Source organism: Periplaneta americana, chromosome 2 (genome assembly GCF_040183065.1).
Source record: "Periplaneta americana isolate PAMFEO1 chromosome 2, P.americana_PAMFEO1_priV1, whole genome shotgun sequence".
Classification (NCBI taxonomy): Eukaryota; Metazoa; Arthropoda; class Insecta; order Blattodea; family Blattidae; genus Periplaneta; species Periplaneta americana.
The window spans coordinates 48778359-48799916 of NC_091118.1; the positions used below are offsets into that span (position 1 = coordinate 48778359).

Genomic DNA, 21558 nt, shown 5'->3' on the forward strand with positions numbered 1-21558 from the left:
ATTGTACACGATACAATAATGGAGGGAAAAAATCTTGAATATTTAAAAAAAAATTATTGCTGTAAGGTGTACGTAACCCCTTAAGTAACTGAAGACAAGAAAATATTGCGTACTCCATCGAAAAGCGAGAAAGAATTATTCTATGTTATGTCTTCCAATACTTTCTCGATGTGTTTCCTTACTTTCTTTCGAAACTGCAGGCGAATAATAGATAACGCGCCGAGTGGATAGTTGAGTATTTTCGATGTGGGGAGTAAATGTTTGTCAAATCAGGCCCCGAACTGATTAGAGTTACAGAATATAATTGTAAGGTACTAGTGTGGATTAAACATGTGAACATGGTTATTAATTTCAGTGATGCAAATAGAGAGTTTATCTTCTTCTAACACGCTAGTGTGGATAAAAAAATATGGATAGGATTGTTAATTTCAGTGGTACGTAAGCCTGTACAAAATATACCGAGTATATGCAAACTGGTGTCAAATATTTTGGGGACATATTCCTAACAGCAAAACATTTAAAAACTTGCATATAAACATTGTCCTGAAAATGCTTACTTTCAGAGTTAGTAAGGAGTATGTCCTTGCATTGACTCCTAAAGAGTATTCAACTCAAATTGTTATCATGTAGTGACTTTTTATTTAGAAAAAGCCATGAGATTGTTTTTATCTGTTTGTCATCTTATTGTTATCTATTACATCTGATAGGAGCCGGATATCGGTGGTTTTTCAGAAACGAATCTCACCATTCAATGGGCGATGTATCTCTAGATATTATCTGCAGAATGTGATGCCTGCATAATGGCGCTCCAACTCATTTTAATCTGGGAGTTCGTCATCAATTGAATCGCCGTTTTCCTCAAAGATGGATTGGTCGAGGAGGATACTCTGAATGGCCTGCCCGATCTCCAGATTTAAATCCAATTTATTGTTTCTCTGAGTACATATGAAGTCCATAGCTTATGTAACCTTATACCTAAAGTTGACGTTCTTAGAGAGCGCATCCTAAATGATTTTAACAAATACGAAACACTCCAGGCGTTTTCAACAGATTACGCCAAAGCATGTAACAGAGGCTTAGGGTATGCACCAACGCAGAAAGAGGCCACTTTCAGAATTTTTTGTAATACGTTGTTTAATATCGCTTGTACTACGAGCTTGTTTGTTGCCAATAAAGTACCTTAACTCTGAAATTATGTTTATATGAGAGTTTTTCGATATTTTGTTGTTAAAAATACGTTCCCAAAGTATTTGACACCAATCTGGATACACCCTGTATAACTACTGCGTCTCACCTTTTGTCTCTCTTTCTTTTCTCGCTCACCGGTTATTGTCTTAGAATAGTCCGTGCTCTTGGATGTACTTTATACTACGACGAATAGTCCTAGTGCGCCTGGGGTTGAATAGACTACTGTGCAGTATACTGGTGACTCATTGCCAGACAGTGTATGCGGGATGACTTAAGGAAAAGTGAAGTTGTTTCGTATCAGAGTATATGGCACGTGCCGCGTCGTCCGTCTTTTGTGTACCTGACGAGTACAGCAGCGTAACAAAACGAAGGAACCCCGGTCCGTTTATAGTAATATTGCAACGCAATGTGTGCAATTGTGTTATCCTGCTCAAGTATTTAGTACGCGTTGAATAGTTTTGTGCTGATCCATTCATAATGTACAAGGCAAAACGTTAAATTCGCTCAGAGATATGAAATGCAATTAAGAAGTATGAGAGTGACATTTTATGTATTAACGAAGACAATATCGTGTGTAATGTATGCAAAATTGGAATAAAAACCAGAACAACTCAGGTTACAGAGAAACATTGCAACAGTACATCGCACAGGAAATGCGTTGAAATGAAATCTGAGGAACCATCTACATCATCATCATCATCATCATCATCATCATCATCATCATTTAGTTGTGCGGATCTAAACGATATGTGCAACATGATGCTCAGTGCAAATATTCCTCTAAAGAAATTGAGTGATCCCCATTTTAGAGGTTTTCTTCAGAAATTCTCTCGATACAAAAACTGTTTAAGCGATAGGCGAAGACGATCCAGCTTCGACAACTTACGAGAATATATCGTCGTTTACTGCAACGCTGGTAATTGCATCAGTAATGACAAGGACTGAACCTTGCAAGGTATGTGTTACAGTACGTTATTTTTCTTTTCGTTCTGTATGTACGGGTCCACACCTGTGGAGTAACGGTCAGCGCGTCTGGCTGCGAAACCAGGTGGCCCGGGTTCGAATCCCGGTCGGGGCAAGTTACCTGGTTGAGGTTTTTTCCGGGGTTTTCCCTCAACCCAATACGAGCAAATGCTGGGTAACTTTCGGTGCTGGACCCCGGACTCATTTCACCGGCATTATCACCTTCATATCATTCAGACGCTAAATAACCTAGATGTTGATACAGCGTCGTAAAATAACCCAATAAAATAAAATGTATGTACGGAGATACAGTAGCATGTTGACGTCGTCTGTTTATGTTTAAAACCTGTTGAGCCAATGGTCTGAATGAAAAAATGTAACATATAGTAAATGTGCACTTACATTCAACGATAAGTCATCCCGCATCCACTGTCTACTCACTGCATTGTGCGCGTTTGTCTTACCTGACAATGAAGGCCGCAGCAACATTTCTGACCCGCGGACATCTGATGAGTGCCACAATTGTGAGAAGATTTCCCAGAATTCCCACCACCATTATCAGCACCGTCATTGTGGCTGCGAAGTCGAGGAGTGGACGCGAAAACCTTCAATAAAACAAAAAACAAATATCAGTGAGCAAGAAATCAAAAAGCAAATATGTCTGAACAAGTAATACTTACAGAATGATTCAAAACTTATGTTACAGAAGAATACAGTAAACAGAGGATACTCAAACAAACATTTTTCATTACGCAATGGGTGTCCTATCTTGAACCTTTACGGCGCTACACTTGTTTCACTGTTGTGACTGGTAGGCAATCATTCATTCAAGAGCTTGATTCTTTGATGACTAAGATTTCAAGGAATACAACAGATAATGACACTTGATAACTTGTGCATTAAAGAAGAGCTTCGAACTGATGCCCCCTTTCTTGTAAAGAATACTGCCATCGTCGAAGCAATGACTGCCGCACCTGTTCAAATATGCCAGGTGTTACAGACGTTGACAATCCGTGGAAGATATAGGTGCTCTACAGGTGTAGCATACATTAAGGTCTTCAGATATCCCTACCAGAAGTCAAGTGGATTAAGATTGGTGATAATCTGGCACCAAATTATGCCGTCAGCTGTTTTGCTGCAAGACTGAAGTGCGCAGGAGCTCCGTCATGATGGAAACATATCCATGTATTATCTCTTCAAAGCAAAGAATCTTTGATACCGTATGGGTATTAAGGGGTTAGGTATAGTTTACAGTAGTAAAATTTTTGGAAATATTTTTATGATTAAAAAAAAATTATTTATATTTTTTTTTCCAAAATTCAAAATGGTGGCAGTTTAGTGTGCAGTGATAAAGCGTTTCCCTCACAACTCGTAAACTTGTTAACTTATTCATGTTCTCTCTCTTTTATTTTATTGCTGAAACTCATGTTTACAATAGCATGCTCTTTCAACTACATCCCTTAATAAATAATATTTTTTTTTATTTTGTGTTAGAAGGAAATACTGATATTTGACCATTTTTTAAATGAATTTATTTTTTATCAGACAATCTATCAAAGGTAGAGAAGTGATCTTCCATCATATTGTAGATATGACATGCATAAATACTCACAAAATATTTCATCACAGAATGTAGGATAGTTTTTTTAGTTATGTGGGAAACGCTTCATCACTGCACAGTGAACTAAATTTTGAAAACAAAAATGTAAATATTTTTTTTTAATCACAAAAATATTTTTTCATATAGCAGAAGGACAGTGTTTCACACATACTAATTTTCATTATTGTACAAGGTATAGTAATGGAGGAAAAAAATGTTGAATATTTCCAAAATTTTACTGCTGTGAGCTGTACCTAACCCCTTAAATGAACGCTCGGAGTATACGACTATGATATCTAATTGCATAGCAGAGAATATCCTTGCTGTGTGCAAATCAGACAATAAGACGATATTAAATTTTTTAAGATTCGTGATATGAGATTGTTAATTTTAAGTGGTTTCATAATATGAACTTTATTTTCGTATGAAGTTTTATAAATATTTCAGTAATAATAATAATAATAATAATAATAATAATAATAATAATAATAATAATAATAATAATAATAATAATAATAATAATATAATAATAATCCTTATACTGTTGTTATTATTATTATTATTATTATTATTATTATTATTATTATTATTATTATTATTATTATTATTATTATTAAATTAAATTGGCTAGATCATGTAAGAAGAACGGAAAATGCAAGAATCCCAAAAATTATGATGCAGTATAAACCTAGAGGACATCGTCGACCAGAAGACCTTTTAGAAGACTGCTAGATGGGGCCGAAACAGGTCTACAGAGGCCTAATTCGTGAAGGATGATGATGATGATGATTATTACTATTATTATTATTATTACTATTACTATTATTATTATTAATATTATTATTACTACTACTACTACTATAATAGTAATAATAATAATAACAATAATAATAATAATATACTATTATTGTTACTATTATCATTATTATATAATTATATAATAATATACTATTGTTATTATTATTATTATTATTATTATTATTACTTGTATTGTTACTACTACTATTATTGTTAGTACTACTACTACTATTATTATTTCTACTACTATTATTATTATGCTGTATTTCAGGCTACAAACTTTTTTGAATTTCTAAGTATGCTAGATTAAAATGGCTAAGTTGGCAACAATGCGTTAATGGAAACAACATCGTTTTCTAGGGGAGAGGATAAAAGATGTTTTATTGGTCTGTTCCTTCAAGCTAGCCGTACCACAGACAGAGCTAGAGCAGAGCGTTTAACTTGGAGCAGACAGAACACACTGTCATGTGTGGGAACGCACGCAGCTGACATTTCACCTGACATTTTTATGTGAACTTTGTGTGGACTGCCGTACGGTCAGCTGAGCGCATTCGCCCTAACTCCTGTGACCCCTCATGTAGAAGTTTATTCTTTGAAAGGCCGTCGGGTGTCCATCGGAGAGTTCTGATTTTGTGGAAATGTTTAAATAAAAAAGGTCATTTTATCATGATCAGCTTCAAGGATATACTACTATCTCGTACGTACCGATTTAAAGACAATTCATCCGCCGATCACGTTATTAAACGTTCCATTAGAGATAGGGGAGGGGATTGTGAACGAGTTGTTCATAGTGAACGAACGAATCATGATTCAGTAAAGGAAACGAATCGATTTCTTTTTTAATCGTTCGTGGTCTCGGTCGTCACTCGTTACGAATATTTGTGCGAGATCGTGCGTATTTGCTTGTTTTCCGCACAGAACCAATACGCGGTAAGTGTGAAATACCACATTCAGTATTCCCAACGTAACACACATAACAATTTCCCTCTTCTTACCGCTTAAGCGCGACATTCATTTTACTGCTTTAGGCTTTTAACATACTATTTTTAGAGACGTTTAACATAGTAATAATTATAAATTGGAAACTTACCACTGCAATTTCACCTAAATTGCAATGTTAATTATTGTTTTTAAATATTTGCAAAAATTAAGTAAAGTCTACTACTCCACGAAACTTATTGCATTCCTGATACAAGTAACATTAAGGAAGCCGTGAAAAAATCAACAAGATTCCAGATGCGGATGTTATTACTGCAATATGTTGCATAAATGATATTGTTAAAATATTAAAATGAAAAATAAATCATTACATAACCTTACCGTTTGTTTTAAGTTCGCATTTATAGACTGGGGGAAAAAAAAGACAGACGCATATCACGGCCTGCTGGAGTATAGTAAACACAGAAAACATTTTATAGCAACAATGTTGAAGAAAGATATTTTGGTTTTCCGAAGTTGCCGTCATTAAACAGAAACCAAGATGGAGATTTCATTGCAACTAATTAGAAATTCGTCTTTCAGGTATGTAATAAACGATCTTCGCACAAAATAATGTACGATACACGAGCGGTATGTTTGTTTTCATGTTCTCGGAAATTAAAAGAGCTCAACTACGTTTCGCTTTTTCAATCTTTTCCTCGACCATGAAAACGTCAACATACCGCTCTTGTAACGTATATTACTATTATCTACAATGAATTTTTTGAAACGAGGTTACTTCATCGCTCTGTCAGTTGGATAGGAGCGTTCACTTTGGTTGCGGGTGGAGACACGGCGCTGAGGAAAGCGAAACAAAGCGATTCAACGTACAGTACGATTATTTAGTCCTGACAGTAGCCGACAATGTGCTCCTGGGTCAGGCGAGTCCATTAAGTTACGCCAATGGGTGTTCGGGTTAGTCAGCCGCTTGCGTTCAGAGCAATCGGATGTCACGCTTGCGGTAGAGCCATGTGTTTCCAGTACAGTTAAGCTGTACTGCATTTCTTTACTGACCGCTCGCTCTTATCTCTACTCCGAAGCTCTCCCCACTACTCCTATTACTTCCCCTCTTTCGCGTCGCCAAGCTGCCAGGACTAAATGATCGGTCTGTACTCTGTTGTGTTTGAGACATGTGGCGGCTTATAGAGAAACTTTATTAGGGTCAGCTGTTTTTATTAAGTGCTGTAGGACGAGTATTAGAAGTTGTTAATGCTATGTTGGTATTTAAACAAAATTCTGATAGGCCTATAGAATATGTACTTTATTAATGTTCTGAAATGGATAGAAAATGAAAATTTCTGTTTTTCCGCAGTTTATCAAGTATCATTTGATCATTTGTTTTAACGAGTTCTCCAGCCCAATTGAGATCGTGAATCTTAATTGAATTTATATAGCCCAACATATTCATGTTTATATAATCTTATTCATCCTGGTATGAATGTTATTGTTTATCGCGTTTTTTTAATAAAATTATCTTTGACCCAAACGGAATAAGAGAGAATCTCTAATCATTTGAAATAAAAGTGTACTTGAAGTTTTAAAAACGTCACGTTAGATCGCTGCTGTTAAGTCTGCAAAAAGAACTTGTAAATACTGTAATGCATAAAGGTACAGTTTTTAGAACATTTTCAGGCACTGAAATATAAAAAATCGGAAAAGGACGTACGCATAAACACATCAATTAAAGTACACCTTCCTGAATTTTTCAAAGCAAAAAAAAAAAAAAAAAAATACAAACTCGATTGTTTTGATTCAATTCATTATTCCGCTGCCTCAATTAACTCTAATACCACAGTCTAGCATATACAGTCACGAAGCTTGAATTGTGAGGGTACTAGGAACAGTAGACTGTGCCGGTACTATTTTTCGCAGTGTCTAATGAGGCGATAGTAGCGAATCTAGTGGTTAGCAACTATCTATGGATGCATATTCCCTACATATTGAGCTTCGTGACTGTATATACTAGACTGTGCTAATACCATAGGAGATGACCATCTTCATTTCTCAGTCAACTATTCAGTCAACTGCAATCTGCTGTCATCTATTGAGAAAAAAGTGAACGTGAAGCAAATAATAATGAATGAACGAACGATATCGCTGAATACAAATGGAAATACAGTTCCTGTTCGTTCATACTGGTATCGGATCAGCTGTGAATCATATGAACGAATCATTACAATTGAATCTGTTCTTCCACATGAATCAGACTTCTCATCTCTACGTTCCGTTCTTTAGATCGTTTTATTTTCAGTTTGTCCATTTTTAGGTTTGTTCCAACAGCGGTCAATAAGTAATTTATGTACGGACCTTGTATCATCTTATGCGCATGTTGTGATTGATTTATCTACTATGGGGCTGAAGAAGAACTACATACAGGGTAATGATGAGATGATACAATAACACGTTTTCAGGACAGTTTAGTATTTTAGTAAGTCAATATTTTATTATGAAAATCTGGCTTTCAGCTAGTAGCTCCCTGTTATTCAAACCTGCTTTACAGGGAGCTACTACCTGAAAGCCAGATTTGCGTAATATATTCGTTACTGGAGGTACGTTAACAGGAGACCACAATTTAAGTCACACAGAATTTGTGTGCACTCAAAGTTGGGTTCTGGCGTCTTGTCAGCCCATTTGAGTTGTGTGGATATGAAGGGAAAATTGTGACGGTGTCGTGTGTAGTTCTTGAGGTAGCTCAGTCGGTAGAGTATTCGTGCGCTTAGCGAAGGGTCCCGGGATCGATACCCGGCCCGAAATAATTTTTCCTTGAAAAATAATTGAATATTTTATTTTTTAGAGTACTTTATTTCTTCTAATATTTATATAATTTCTTCCAATTGTGTAATAGTCAACTAAATCCCACTCGAGTTTTGATTTTCTCTAGATAAATCAAAACCTCTAGTGAGATTACTAGTACTTACTTACTGGCTTTTAAGGAACCCGGAGGTTCATTGCCGCCCTCACATAAGCCCGCCATTGGTCCCTATCCTGAGCAAGATTAATCCATTCTCTATCATCATATCCCACCTCCCTCAAATCCATTTTAATATTATCTCCCCATCTACGTCTCGACCTCCCTAAAGGCCTTTTTCCCCTCCGGCCTCCCAACTAACACTCTATATGCATTTCTGGATTCGCCCATCCGTGCTACATGCCCTGCCCATCTCAAACGTGAGATTACTAGTACTATACATAGTACCAACTAATTGTGATGGGTTGTACTTCATTAAAAAAAAGTTTCCCCACAAAACTGTATGTGTAAATTGCTTTCAAATTGTCGTTTTTTTTTATTAAGACACGTTTAATTGTGCCCCCTATAACTTCCCTGGAATTCTCACAGACTAAATTGGGAACGGTAGGTCTATGCCAGATAGTTATTTTAATGTACGCTGTATTTATTCGCATGGATTTTGTAATGTTTACAAACGTCACTAGGATATTATGCATATATGAAGAAAAGGAAATTATTTATTTTACCATGATCCTCCAATGTTACAACACAAGATACAAGCAAATGCTGGGTAACTTTCGGTGCTGGACCCCGGACTCATTTCACCGGCATTATCACCTTCATTTCATTCAGACGCTAAATAACCTAGATGTTGATACAGCGTCGTAAAATAACCAATATAAAAAACAACACAAGTTCGCACACACATCACGTTCTGTAACTGCCAACGAGACATTTACTGGACACGGGTTCCTATATAAAAGTTGCTCATAATGATCGCATCTATCATCCTTAAAAGTTTGTAACAAAGTCACATAAATCATTCTGTATAAATTTATATATCATAGGTTATCGGATTGCTCTTTCCTGAATCCTTCATCAACCATCGTTTTAGAATGGAACATGATATAAATGAACAATCGCCATGCAGCTAATAATGTAGTCGGAAAGCAAGAACGTTCTGACTGTCTACACAATAGATATATATGTAGTGCTCGGGAAAAGTGACACAAGTCAGTTTCCACAAACCTTTTTTGATAATTCATTGACAACTTACGGAACATCTGTTCGCTTGGAAAAAAATACATAGGTATTCCTCCCATTACCATAATTCATACAGAAAAAAATCAAATCGACATAAACCAGTGTAAGATGTCAATAAATTATCAAAAAAGGTTTGTGAAAACTGACTTATGTCACTTTTCCCAAGCACTGCAGATATATCTTATGCTATCACATCACGTCCGGTTTCATATGCCTCACAAAAACAACTAAAACATGTTTTCTGCATTAAACCGATATTTTGATGAAATGATGTATCGTTCCACCCTAATTAAGGATCGTAAAATTCATGGTGCATGTTCTCCATTTTAGCTTCTGAAACAATATTGCTGTGCGGTTATTATCTTTGGGATACAGTTAGAATCGTCGCATTTTGAACTAGACGCTGATGAATTACTTGAGATTAAAATTATTGCCAATAGAATAGCGTTAACAACCAGCGCTAATAAAATCCCGTGCAATACACAAGGCCACTCTAATCTTTGTTCAAATTATATATATATATATATATATATATATATATATATATATATATATATGTGTGTGTATTGTAAACTTATTTTTTGTCTCTGTCTCATGGTACCCTTCACGATTTGACAATCATATCCTGAACTGTCAGATTTGAAGTAATTGAAGACGTGCGCAAAAACGGTCCAAACCTCATTTTTTAAATTAATAAAAAACTGAGTTTTGAAAATGCTGTAAAATCAGAGCAATAAACGCAAGAACTTCGATAGAATGTATTTAACCTCCACGATTCTTCCTGATGATAGATCACTCATAAATGGTTAGTAGCCCTTGCAGCCAAAGATAGCAGCACTGACCTGGGAATTTTTAATTTTCAGAGATAGACCGTTTTTATGCACATGTCTTCAATTTTAATTATGGTTTAGTGCAAAACAGGCTACAGGAGGAGAAATATACAAAGAATTATTATATAGATGATTTATTTCACGCTAACGTCTTTTAGCAGCCAGTGAACAATGATTATTGAGGAACCCGTACATTTTTATTTATTTACTTATTTTTGCTAATAATTGTAACATAAAATATAATATAAACAGAAAAACTTTAGCTCGTCCCTGAAAGATTACTGACATATTACTGATGGCCGATGGAGTGTGGAAGTCATTTCTTTTACGCATATTTATGCTCTGAACTGTTGAATTAGCTACAAATTTTTCACGATTACATACGAGGAAGATTATTAATGAAAAAATATAGGCCTACTGACAAGGCAATGGGCATTATTTGTAGTTTTTTTAAAATAGTCCTACACGATTCCCTAGATTTGGCACCTACTATTATTCTAATTACTCTTTTTTGTAGTAGGAATATACTGTTACTATCTGTGGAATTTCCCCAGAATATTATTCCAAAACTCATTACCGAGTAGAAGTATGCAAAGTATATTGTTTTTAAAGTATTGGTATTTACTATCTTTTGCATAGATCTAATAGCAAAACAAGCTGAACTTAGTTTGGGGGTAATTTCTTTAATATGATTTTTCCAATTTAACACATTATCGGTTTTAAGCCAAGAAATTTGGTTGTTGTTGTTTCTAATAGGGACGTATTGTTAATTATTACGCTTGAAATTTGCGAGGTTGAATTTGGACATGATTTATATTGCATTATGTTAGTTTTATTACAATTTAATACTAATTTATTGACTGAGAACCAGTCACATATATTGAGGACAATTTCCTCTGTTGTAGATCAATAAATAATTTGTTACTGTTATTATTAAAGTGGTATTTGCAAATGTATTATTCCTGTTGTTCACTGATTTATACACATACGCACATGAATAAACAGATGTAAACACACAGTACCGAAACGTACGGGAAGACTGCTGAAATCCATCGTGAACTGTTGACTCGAAACTTGCTCTCAGCACCACGCGAAGCTAGTATGATCGATGTGCACGTAACTTGTATTCATAGTAACCAAACACAGGGCTCTAATTATTATAATCTTGTGTTTTTTGTGCACATTTTATTTGTAAGAGACTGGTATGTATGTGTTAATAATATCTGATTTTACACGAGAAGTACTATTTGAATGTACTCATGCTGTAAGTTGCAATTTTTCGCAGAGGAATTATCTAGTCGAATTTCACACGTGAAAAATAGTTTTCACCGGACAATTTAATTTCGGCTTTAAACGCATGTTTCCTGTCTTCTCGATCTCTGGTCTCGTAATAGGCTAATTATGACAAGAAACATTCGTTAAGCTCAATTAAATTTCCGGAAAACTGTCAGCAACTGTAATATTACTGTTGATAAGAATATCTCAGTGCAATAATCATAATTGCGAAAAAGCTACAAAAGACAGAGAATTTTAAGAAAAGATGATTATCATGCCAGAAAACTGCTCGTCCCGTATCTTCAATATTGCACAAGTTCATAAAATTAACAGCACAAGACCACATTTTTATCAGTTAGAACGGGTAAAGAATGTCGGAAGGCCGTACTGCACAAATTAAGGAGTTATTATTATTATTACACAAGTACGGAATGGAATAATTTTACGACCTCGCTTTACAGGAGGGGTTGGTTTCCGCCAGGGTAATGGAGCCTTGATAAACCTCGACTCAAAACTTTGTCATATTCTGAATTGTATTAGTAACATCAACAAGCACGAGCTTAAAATTTTACTGCCCGGAGCGACTGAGAACCGTGACGTCATTACATCGTCACATCTCTGTTATCTCTTCACCCCATGCAAGGCACAGACATCCTTGTCTGCCTAATCGTAAGACTCTAATCTTAAAAGAGGCGTATTAAAGAAAAAATATAATAGATTTTATTGTTGATAGTTGGTACTTTTTGTATTCCTTACTCTCCACTTTTTCGCCTTTTTTTCTTTTCTCACACTTCTTCTTGAAACTATTCGTAAGATAATAAGCCGTGAGTTTGATCAATACCAAGTCATGCCCATAGAAGACCGACAGATCATTAGAAGTCAGTCACGGTGGTCGAAATCTGTCAAGCCCGTAGAATTCTTTCAATTGGTTAGAAGTTTAAGTCCGTAGACACCGATAATTCATTAGAACAAATCAAGACGATTGAAGCCTTTCAAGTAGGGTTGCCAACTCTAGACGACGGAAATTCAGGACAAATTAAAAAAAAAAATAAAAACCACATAAACTTATAATGAATTTCAATGTAAATACACTTGTATTTTGACGCTGAATTAAACAATTAGAATAACCTTCGTATTATTTGGTTGTAGCGGTGTAGCCCTATATTAAAAAACATGCTCTAAGTCTGTACACATTGAAAAGCACAGTGGTTGATATACAGTAAATGTCCCTACACTCACTACATTAACATTGTTAAAAATACTAATTGCTTCCTTTGCTTTGTTTAATAGTTCTTTGTTTGTTGAAACATAATAAAAAAATTCTCTACATGACATATTGAGATTTCGCTTTGTCTCTATAAAAAAAGTCCTTTCGAATCTTCTGCAAACACATCTTATGTCCAGGAATGGATACAGACTTTACAAGAAGATATTTAAATACCCTTTTATGTCAGATATTTGTTCGTTATAAAGATTTTCTTCGCTCTCCTATAAAATTGATATTTTGACATACGAGGTTGCTGTTCAACACCATCGATATGATTTCATAATTATATATAGCTTTTCAATTTATTAATTTATTATTACATTATAATTTTACCATCTCGTTTTGTTTAAAGTACTAACATATATCTAGTTAATATACTCCTTATGGGCAGATGTAATATGATTATCATGTGGAATTTATTTCATATTTAATTTATATCCATTTCATTCCTAAAGAATAGAAAGAGTTTAAAAACTTAATATTATAATTTCAGCATTAAGTTGGAGCTTTGTTTTCCTTCTTCTTTTTATACCTACATCTACAATTAGCCAAGTCTTAGCTAAACATCTAATTTCTTGTATTTCTGTGTTCTTTTTAAGTCCATATACTAGTCTAAGGGACTACATGTAACTTTTTTCCATTCTTCTTTGATCTTGAGATCTAATAGGTCCTATCCACGTCTCACTCTTATAATTTAAAGCTGCTTGAATGTCACATCGTGTAGTTTTATTTGAACTTAAAATATAATTTTTTCCCCACAGATATCTTCTTATACTTTCATTTAATTACTTTTCTTTATTATAGCCTCGTCTAAGTCTTTATTCATCTTTAAAACTTAATATCTAATATCCTAAATATTTAAACGTGTGATCTGTTCTCTTGATTCCTCATGTATTGTTATTTTCGTTCTTTTACAATGTTGTATTTTTGGAAAGCTATTGCCTTAATTTTTGTAGTAGATATTTTCAATTTTGTAGTTGATATTCTTAATTTATATTCTTTCAGCACAGTGTTTAATTTATATATAATAAACATTCGACTGTAGATAATTTTCTAATTGTGCTATCGACATTTGATTAAATGTAAGTATCACTTGTGTTAGAACATTTTCATTATTTAATAGAATTCCTTCGAGCCGAAATTTTCTACTATTTATATGTATAGGTCGAATACTATACCTCTTTCCAAGTCGTGGGAGACTTGTGGATGTAATTGTGAGAGACTTGTCGTTGAAGTTGTGGCAGACCTGTGGATGAAGTTGTGGGAAATCTGTGAAGTTGTGGGAGACAGGTGGATGAAGTTGTGGAAGACCGGTGGATGATGATGTAGAAGACCGGTGGATGAAGCTGAGAGAGACTTGTGGAGGAGGTTGAGAGAGAGTTGTGGAGGAAGTTTGGAGAGAGACTTGACTTGCAGAGGAAGTTTGACGAGGGACTTGACTTGCGGACGAAGTATGGAGAGAGACTTGACTTGTAGAGGAAGTTTGGAGAGAGACTTGACTTGCGGAGGAAGTTTGACGAGGGACTTGACTTGCGGACGAAGTATGGAGAGAGACTTGACTTGTAGAGGAAGTTTGGAGAGAGACTTGACTTGTGGAGGAAGTTTGGAGAGCGACTTGACTTGTGGAGGAAGTTTGAAGAGAGACTTGACTTGTGGAGGAAGTTTGAAGAGAGTCTTGACTTGTGGAGTAAGTTTGGAGAGAGACTTGACTTGTGGCGGAAGTTTGGAGAGAGACTTGACTTGTGGAGGAAGTTTGGAGAGAGACTTGACTTGTGGAGGAAGTTTGGAGAGAGACTTGACTTGTGGAGGAAGTTTGAAGAGAGTCTTGACTTGTGGAGTAAGTTTGGAGAGAGACTTGACTTGTGGAGGAAGTTTGAAGAGAGACTTGACTTGTGGAGTAAGTTTGGAGAGAGACTTGACTTGTGGAGTAAGTTTGAAGAGAGACGACTTGTGGAAGAAGTTTGAAGAGAGACTTGACTTGCGGAAGAAGTATTGAGATAGACTTGACTTGTGGAGAAAGTTTGAAGAGAGACTTAACTTGTGGAGAGACTTGAGAGACTAAACAAACAAAGGGTTAGAGACTGATGGAAGGCGTAAGAGACGAAGGAAGGAATGAAAGACTTCTGGAATAACGAGTGAGACGGATGAAGAAAGGCGTGGGAGATTACTGGAGGAAGGAATGAGAAACTGTTGGTGGAAAAGATAATGAAATTAATATGGAACAGAGCAGAAAGAGCAAAATAAGTGGGAATGATTAAAAATGAGAAAAATAAGTGAAATGGAGAAAGAAAAAAAATGAATAGAAAAATTTGAAATAAAATAAATTATCAGAGACTTCGATAATATGAAATTGCGGGGTCGAGATTAAGCAGACAGCACTGCCCACACTGCTGCACTTATCGCAGCTTCGATTATTAGTCGCATTCGGCAGCCATGGCGCTGGTGGCGCTGTTGATACAATAATTGCAGCGAATTAAGAGTAAACTCAGCCTGCTAATTTGCATGGGAAGTTGCGCAACAGCCCCGCGCTCACAATGGCGATGCGGGGGTGTTTTTATGCTTTGTTTGGACGCATTTAAAAGCTGAATCATTCTGCGGAAGTTAAAGTTAGCGCTCGTTATAGCAGCGGGCACAGTGCTGCCGCCCGCCGAGAGTATGTTTCATTTTAGTCATAAAATGTTTTTATTGGAAATGACAAAAAAGTAGTGATATTAAAAAGTAGGAGGCGGATGTCGTGAAGCGGTAATAAGGATACAGTGCAGTAACTTCTTTATGTATTTAGAGCAATAAACGGCTGTTGTATTAAATATGAATATTTAAGTAGGATATAGTACATCTAACTAAAAAATTTCAATCCATGCGCAGGAAATGAAATATTTTGCAAACGATTGTTTTTACAAGATTGTGTTTTGTGAAGTAAATCTTTTACATGTCTCTGTTTACTTCGCCGTAAATATCCGCCATGAGAAATAGTTTCTTTTTAAAAATATATTGTAAATTGTGTCTAGGGATTGAGAGAATCTCACTTCTGTAATCAAACAAATAATTTACTCAGACAAATTGGAAATTAAATAGGGGTGCGAAAGGAAGGGAAAGTTACGATAATGCGATTTGAAAGAAAATAATATGAGAAATTATGTTTAGACTATGATGATTAATTTGATTATGGCGACTAAATTGAACAATAATGAAAGATTATTTAAATAAAAATGATGGCAGCTAACGAATTTGATGATGATAATGATAGGGTAATTAAGAAATATATTAAAATTATCGTAAAGATTACGAAAGATGGTTGTTAGCATGATCAAGATGATGATAATGGTGATGAAAAATAACAGAAATGAAAATGAAAGCCATAAAAATACGACGATAATGAAGGCAAAATATGTTAGTCTTCTTCTTCTTCTTCTTCTGCCAGACAAGGTTTAGGCTTTCTAGACCTGTTCCGAGTATTGATGCGTGTAAAAAAGATACATCAAACACAAAGCCTTCCTTCTGGGTATGAATTGGACGCGTCGGTTACTATCCATAAACTTGCATGACACAGTTAAGATAAAGATAGGTATAGATACACTATCTACCAAAATGTAATTGGGCACCCAGGATTTTGCGTGCTAGATGCCATGTTTCGGTGGCTACTATGCAGTGGTATGCAGACAATAATGTTCACCGGTTGGACTGGCCTGCACAGAGTCCTCATCTCAATCCCACTGAGCACCTTTGGGACGAATTGGACCGGCGATTGAGGTTTCGGGAAACGCGGCCAACTTCCATTGTCCAACTGAGTGCCATGTTGCAAGAGGAATGGGGACGCATTTCAGTGGATATCGTACACAAACTAGTGGAGAACATGCCTGACGGGGTGGCTGCTGTTATAGCAACAAGAGGTGGTACCACGAGGTTCTAAAGGGGAAAAAACAGTGCCCAATTACTTTTTGGTAGATAGTGTATATTTCACGAACCTATCTATGAAAGTTGATATTTAACGGCTTGTTATTATTATCTTAATGGTTTTTCTCCAGGAATTTTTATTCTACTCAGCATTTGTACAGAATGTTATTAACATTTAGTAGTCTGTGTTGCAGAACATTTGTGATAAAATGTTTTAGCGGAATTCTCAGTTAGTTTTCATCCTTGTGTATGTGTTGACACGAAACTCTATCTATTAAAAAAGCCCCTCTCCCTAGAACGATAAGTGGCATGAATTCCATGTTTTACTATCCACATTAAATTCCAAACGTTGCATTTTCCAAGTCGTGCTTTCTGATATGAAGATGTACTGACTGTGCTGTAATGTATGTTGCATAAAAACAGGGCGCAGTATGCAGATATATGGTTTGTGGTATAATCTGTTTTTCTTTTTTCGTGAATTCTGCAGCCAAATGGCGATAGTCCAGAAGAATTTATTGTCTATACATTACCAGAAAGTGCGGAGCAAGTCTGCATGTCTCTCGACATCCGAAAAGTCATGAACTAAGCTATTAATTAGACGGACATTCAACCGTGGAAAAAGAATTCTCGTAACAGTTAATGAAGCAGCACTGGCCGGTAGGGTGACACAGGGTCAAACTTTATCCGATTCTGTGCGAATTCGGCTTAGTGTGTACAAAACGCAAAACATTTCACTGCGCTAATGGATGTTTCTCCACTGTCAGAGTGATGTGCTGTGTTGTCTTTAAAGTGGAAGCCCTGCGTCATAACGACCCACATGAAGATAATTCCACTGTGGTTGTCTAGCTTTATGTTGAAAGCACCACATAGTTCCTGATTGCCTCAGACTTATTTTACTACAATCGCTGTATAGACAATTGGCTAGTCTTATTGAGGTCATTCATTCTGCTTGTTGTTTTACATTATTTTTCTTAAGGGAAGACTCCACTGAAAATCATGAAAATTTTTTCAAATTTTTTTAGCTATTTCACGCATTCAGAATTTATATTTTCATAGCCCAAATGGATTCAGCTCAATTCTGATTACTAATACTCGTATGTTTACAATTTTTTAATTAAGGCTGGAAGGGGGCATGGAATTTAAAGAGCTGTCAAAATTGTTTTTCATCGAAGAATTCTTTTTTAAAATTTCTGATTACAAATCTAGTAACTTTTTGTTGGCTCCCTGAAGTTACTAGATGAATGTAGCGGAGGGGAATATTAATTTACATAAATATTCATTTTATTTTCAAGTCTATTTTCCTGTGTTCATTTTTGTTGATTCAACACCAACTTTCTTATGCCAAATATTAATCAATCTGGATTAAACTTTTACTGCAAGTATTTATGAGGTAGCTGCAAGTTTATTTTATTAATACTTTTCTTAATGCTGCTAGTTTATTTTATTAATATTTTTTATGAGGTAGCTGCATGTTTCTATGCATTTATTTTGTGAGAAATGCTGCTAGTTTATTTTATTAATACTTTTCTTAATGCTGCTAGTTTATTTTTCTTAAGAAAAATATTAATAAAATAAATTAGCAGCATTAAGAAAAGTATTAATAAAATAAACTAGCAGCATTTCTCACAAAATAAATGCATAGAAACATGCAGCTACCTCATAAATACTTGCAGTAAAAATTTCATCCAGATTGATTAATATTTGGCATAAGAAAGTTGGTGTTGAATTAACAAAAATGAACACAGGAAAATAGATTTGAAAATAAAATTAATATTTATGTAAATTAATATTCTCCTCCGCTACATTCATCTAGTAACTTCAGGGAGCCAACAAAAAGTTACTAGATTTGTAATCAGAAATTAAAAAAAAAAAAAATTCTTCGATGAAAAACAATTTTGACAGCTCTTTAAATTCCACGCCCCTTTCCAGCCTTAATTTAAAAAGTGTAAACATACGAGTATTTGTAATCAGAATTGAGCTGAATTCATTTGGGGTATGAAAATATAAATTCTGAATAAGTGAAACAGCTAAAAAAATTTTGGAAACATTTTCATGATTTTCAGTGGAGTCTTCCCTCAAGTGCAAAGGAAAATGTCAGTTTAAGCCTTAAAAGAAATGGGCCACGGACCTATAATTCTTCCATGACATATTTAGAAATTCAATGAAACCTGATTAAAGCGGAACCTTAATAAACAGTAAACCTGCATAAAGAGGAACCTTAATAAACCGGAAACCTGTTTAAAACGTAGTTTTTTTTTACCCTCAAGTTACAAAGAATTTTATATAGTTAAAACGGAAATCTGCCTAACGCGGAAATGAAACAATTGCAAGTCTATTGTGCATATGAGTTGGAACAGATCAATCATGTAACTGTGAGAGGGACAATGGACTGTTTCGTGATAGACTAGGACATTGTTTGGCTATGAATGATTCTCATTTTGAGCATCTGTTGTCATCAGGGGTTCGGCCGGAGCCGTGTGTCGTGTCCCGGCATAGCTCAGTTGGAAAGAGCGTTCAGCGCGCAGAGCTGAGAGGTCCTGGGTTCGATTCCCGGTGCCGGTACGAATTTTTCTCGTATTAAATAGTAATAATACACTTTGGCTACTTCAGAGTAGTCGTGTAATATTCAATGAGGTGGGCGAGACCTCATACATAATGAATATGTGATGTATTAACTGTTAGCAGTTTTCACAAACTGATGTTGAATAGGGCCATAAAACCATTTAAATATGCGCTCCTGCATATATGACGTGTATCGTCTCAAATGCAGGTAGTAAGGCCGTAAAAATCATTACAAGAGGGGTTCGGCCGGCGCCGTGTGTCGTGTCCCGGCATAGCTTAGTTGGAAAGAGCGCTCAGCGCGCAGAGCTGAGAGGTCCTGGGTTCGATTGCCGGTGCCGGTACGAATTTTTCTCGTATTAAATAGTAATAACACTGGTACCATATTGTATGGTTTCTCCAACGGTTTTTTTGTTGTAAAATTAAAATTTAAGAAGTTGTTACTCTATTAGCAATATTCCATACTTACTGTTCACTCTGTTTAATTTAATGTGGTACAAGACATACAGTATCGTTTTTAATGTATTATGAGGACGATTTGTTGAAGTTTTTTTTAGTTGTTTATTTAACGACGCTGTATCAACTACTAGGTTATTTAGCGTTGATGAGATTGGTGATAGCGAGATGGTATTTGGCGAGATGAGGCCGAGGATTCGCTATAATACCTGGCATTCACATTACGGTTGGGGAAAACCTCGGAAAAAACACAACCAGGTAATCAGCCTAAGCGGGGATCGAACCCGCGCCCGAGGGCAACTTCAGACCGGCAGGCAAGCGCCTTAACCGACTGAGCCACGCCGGTGGCTGATTTGTTCAAAACACACGCTCATTTTTAAGTAAGCCTATATCCTCCTACATGTAGAAATACATCTCCTCTGGAATTCGTTACCTAATGACGTCAGATACTGCCGGACTTTATCATAATTCAAAATTAAATTGGAAAATGTTGTCTTATATAATGCTTTTTAGGTATTACTAGAAGTGTTGATTTGTGTTTTTTACTCTATATTAAAATTGCAAGTTTCTTGTTTATATTAGTTAATTAGTTAGGATAAAATTAATTACGATACTTAATCACTCATCTACAGTTTGTTTGACTGCAACCTGTGTATATTTTTGTGTGGCTTTACTTTGTATATAATGTGAATTTTCCTTTCATTTCTATTATTGTATTTGTATTTCCGGTGGTGTGGAAGAGAAGACCTGATGGCTAACTACACTAAAATAAATAAATAAATGGATAGATAGATAGATAGATAGATAGATAGATAGATAGATAGATAGATAGATAGATAGATAGATAGATAGATAGATAGATAGATAGATAGATAGATAGATAGATAGATAGATAGATAGATAGATAGATAGATAGATAGATAGATAGATAGATAGATAGATAGATAGATAGATAGATAGATAGATAGAGATAGATATCTATAAATAAATGGATGGATAGATAGGTGGGTGGGTGGGTGGATGGATTTGGATATAGATATAGATATAGATATAGATAGTATTTGACCAATGAAGTTTCATGTAGTATTTAGTTTGAAATTTGAAATATACTAAAACATTCATTGAATAGGCACATATATTCCGAAATGTATTACACAGCTATTGATTTGTCTGGCACTAAAGGTTTAACATACGTAGTAATGAATTTTGCCTGGTTATCAGCAGCTGGGTGAATCTGAGTGACAGCGGATCTGTGTGGTTGCTAGTTTGCTAAACAGAATGCACAAAGCACATAAATATACCCGACCGCGAATCTGAGGTGTGTATGAGAAATGTTGCGAAATTTCTGGAGCAGACAATGCCATACATCTCGTCACGGCGCCCAGCGTCCGGATGCATTCAACTTGCGGCACGCTCGCAGAGGGGGAGCCGTGAATAAGGGAGTGAATATGCAATGATAAGACCGACATCCATTATTCTTGACCACTGCCTCCACCATTACCACTACTATTGTTGTTGGCAAAGTCATGATTGTAAGATTTTTTCCTCCCCCTCGGAGTTCTCTCGGTTTTTTTCCTTGTCATTCCACCTCTCTCCATAATTCCTCTTTCGTTATCAATTCCATCTCGAAAAATAGGACACCACTTGTGTTTGCGTAACGTCGAATCGACCGTCCGCCATAGTGAGTGTTCCTTGCAGTTTGTCCAAATATTGGTAGATGGCTGTTGTGGTGGATTCTAGACCTGAGAGGATAAAAAGA

The 21558-nt window shown here is 35.7% G+C and overlaps 1 protein-coding gene across 6 annotated transcripts in view; it reads right to left on the bottom strand.

The window, feature by feature from the left end:
• Positions 1-21558, bottom strand: part of moody (G-protein coupled receptor moody) — a 485897-nt gene that overhangs the window by 154967 nt on the left and 309372 nt on the right. For all 6 annotated transcript variants that reach the window (XM_069817640.1, XM_069817631.1, XM_069817660.1 and 3 more), the window contains one exon: positions 2616-2756. In XM_069817640.1, coding sequence (XP_069673741.1) covers positions 2616-2756 — 141 coding nt within the window. The remainder of the gene's footprint in view (positions 1-2615; positions 2757-21558) is intronic.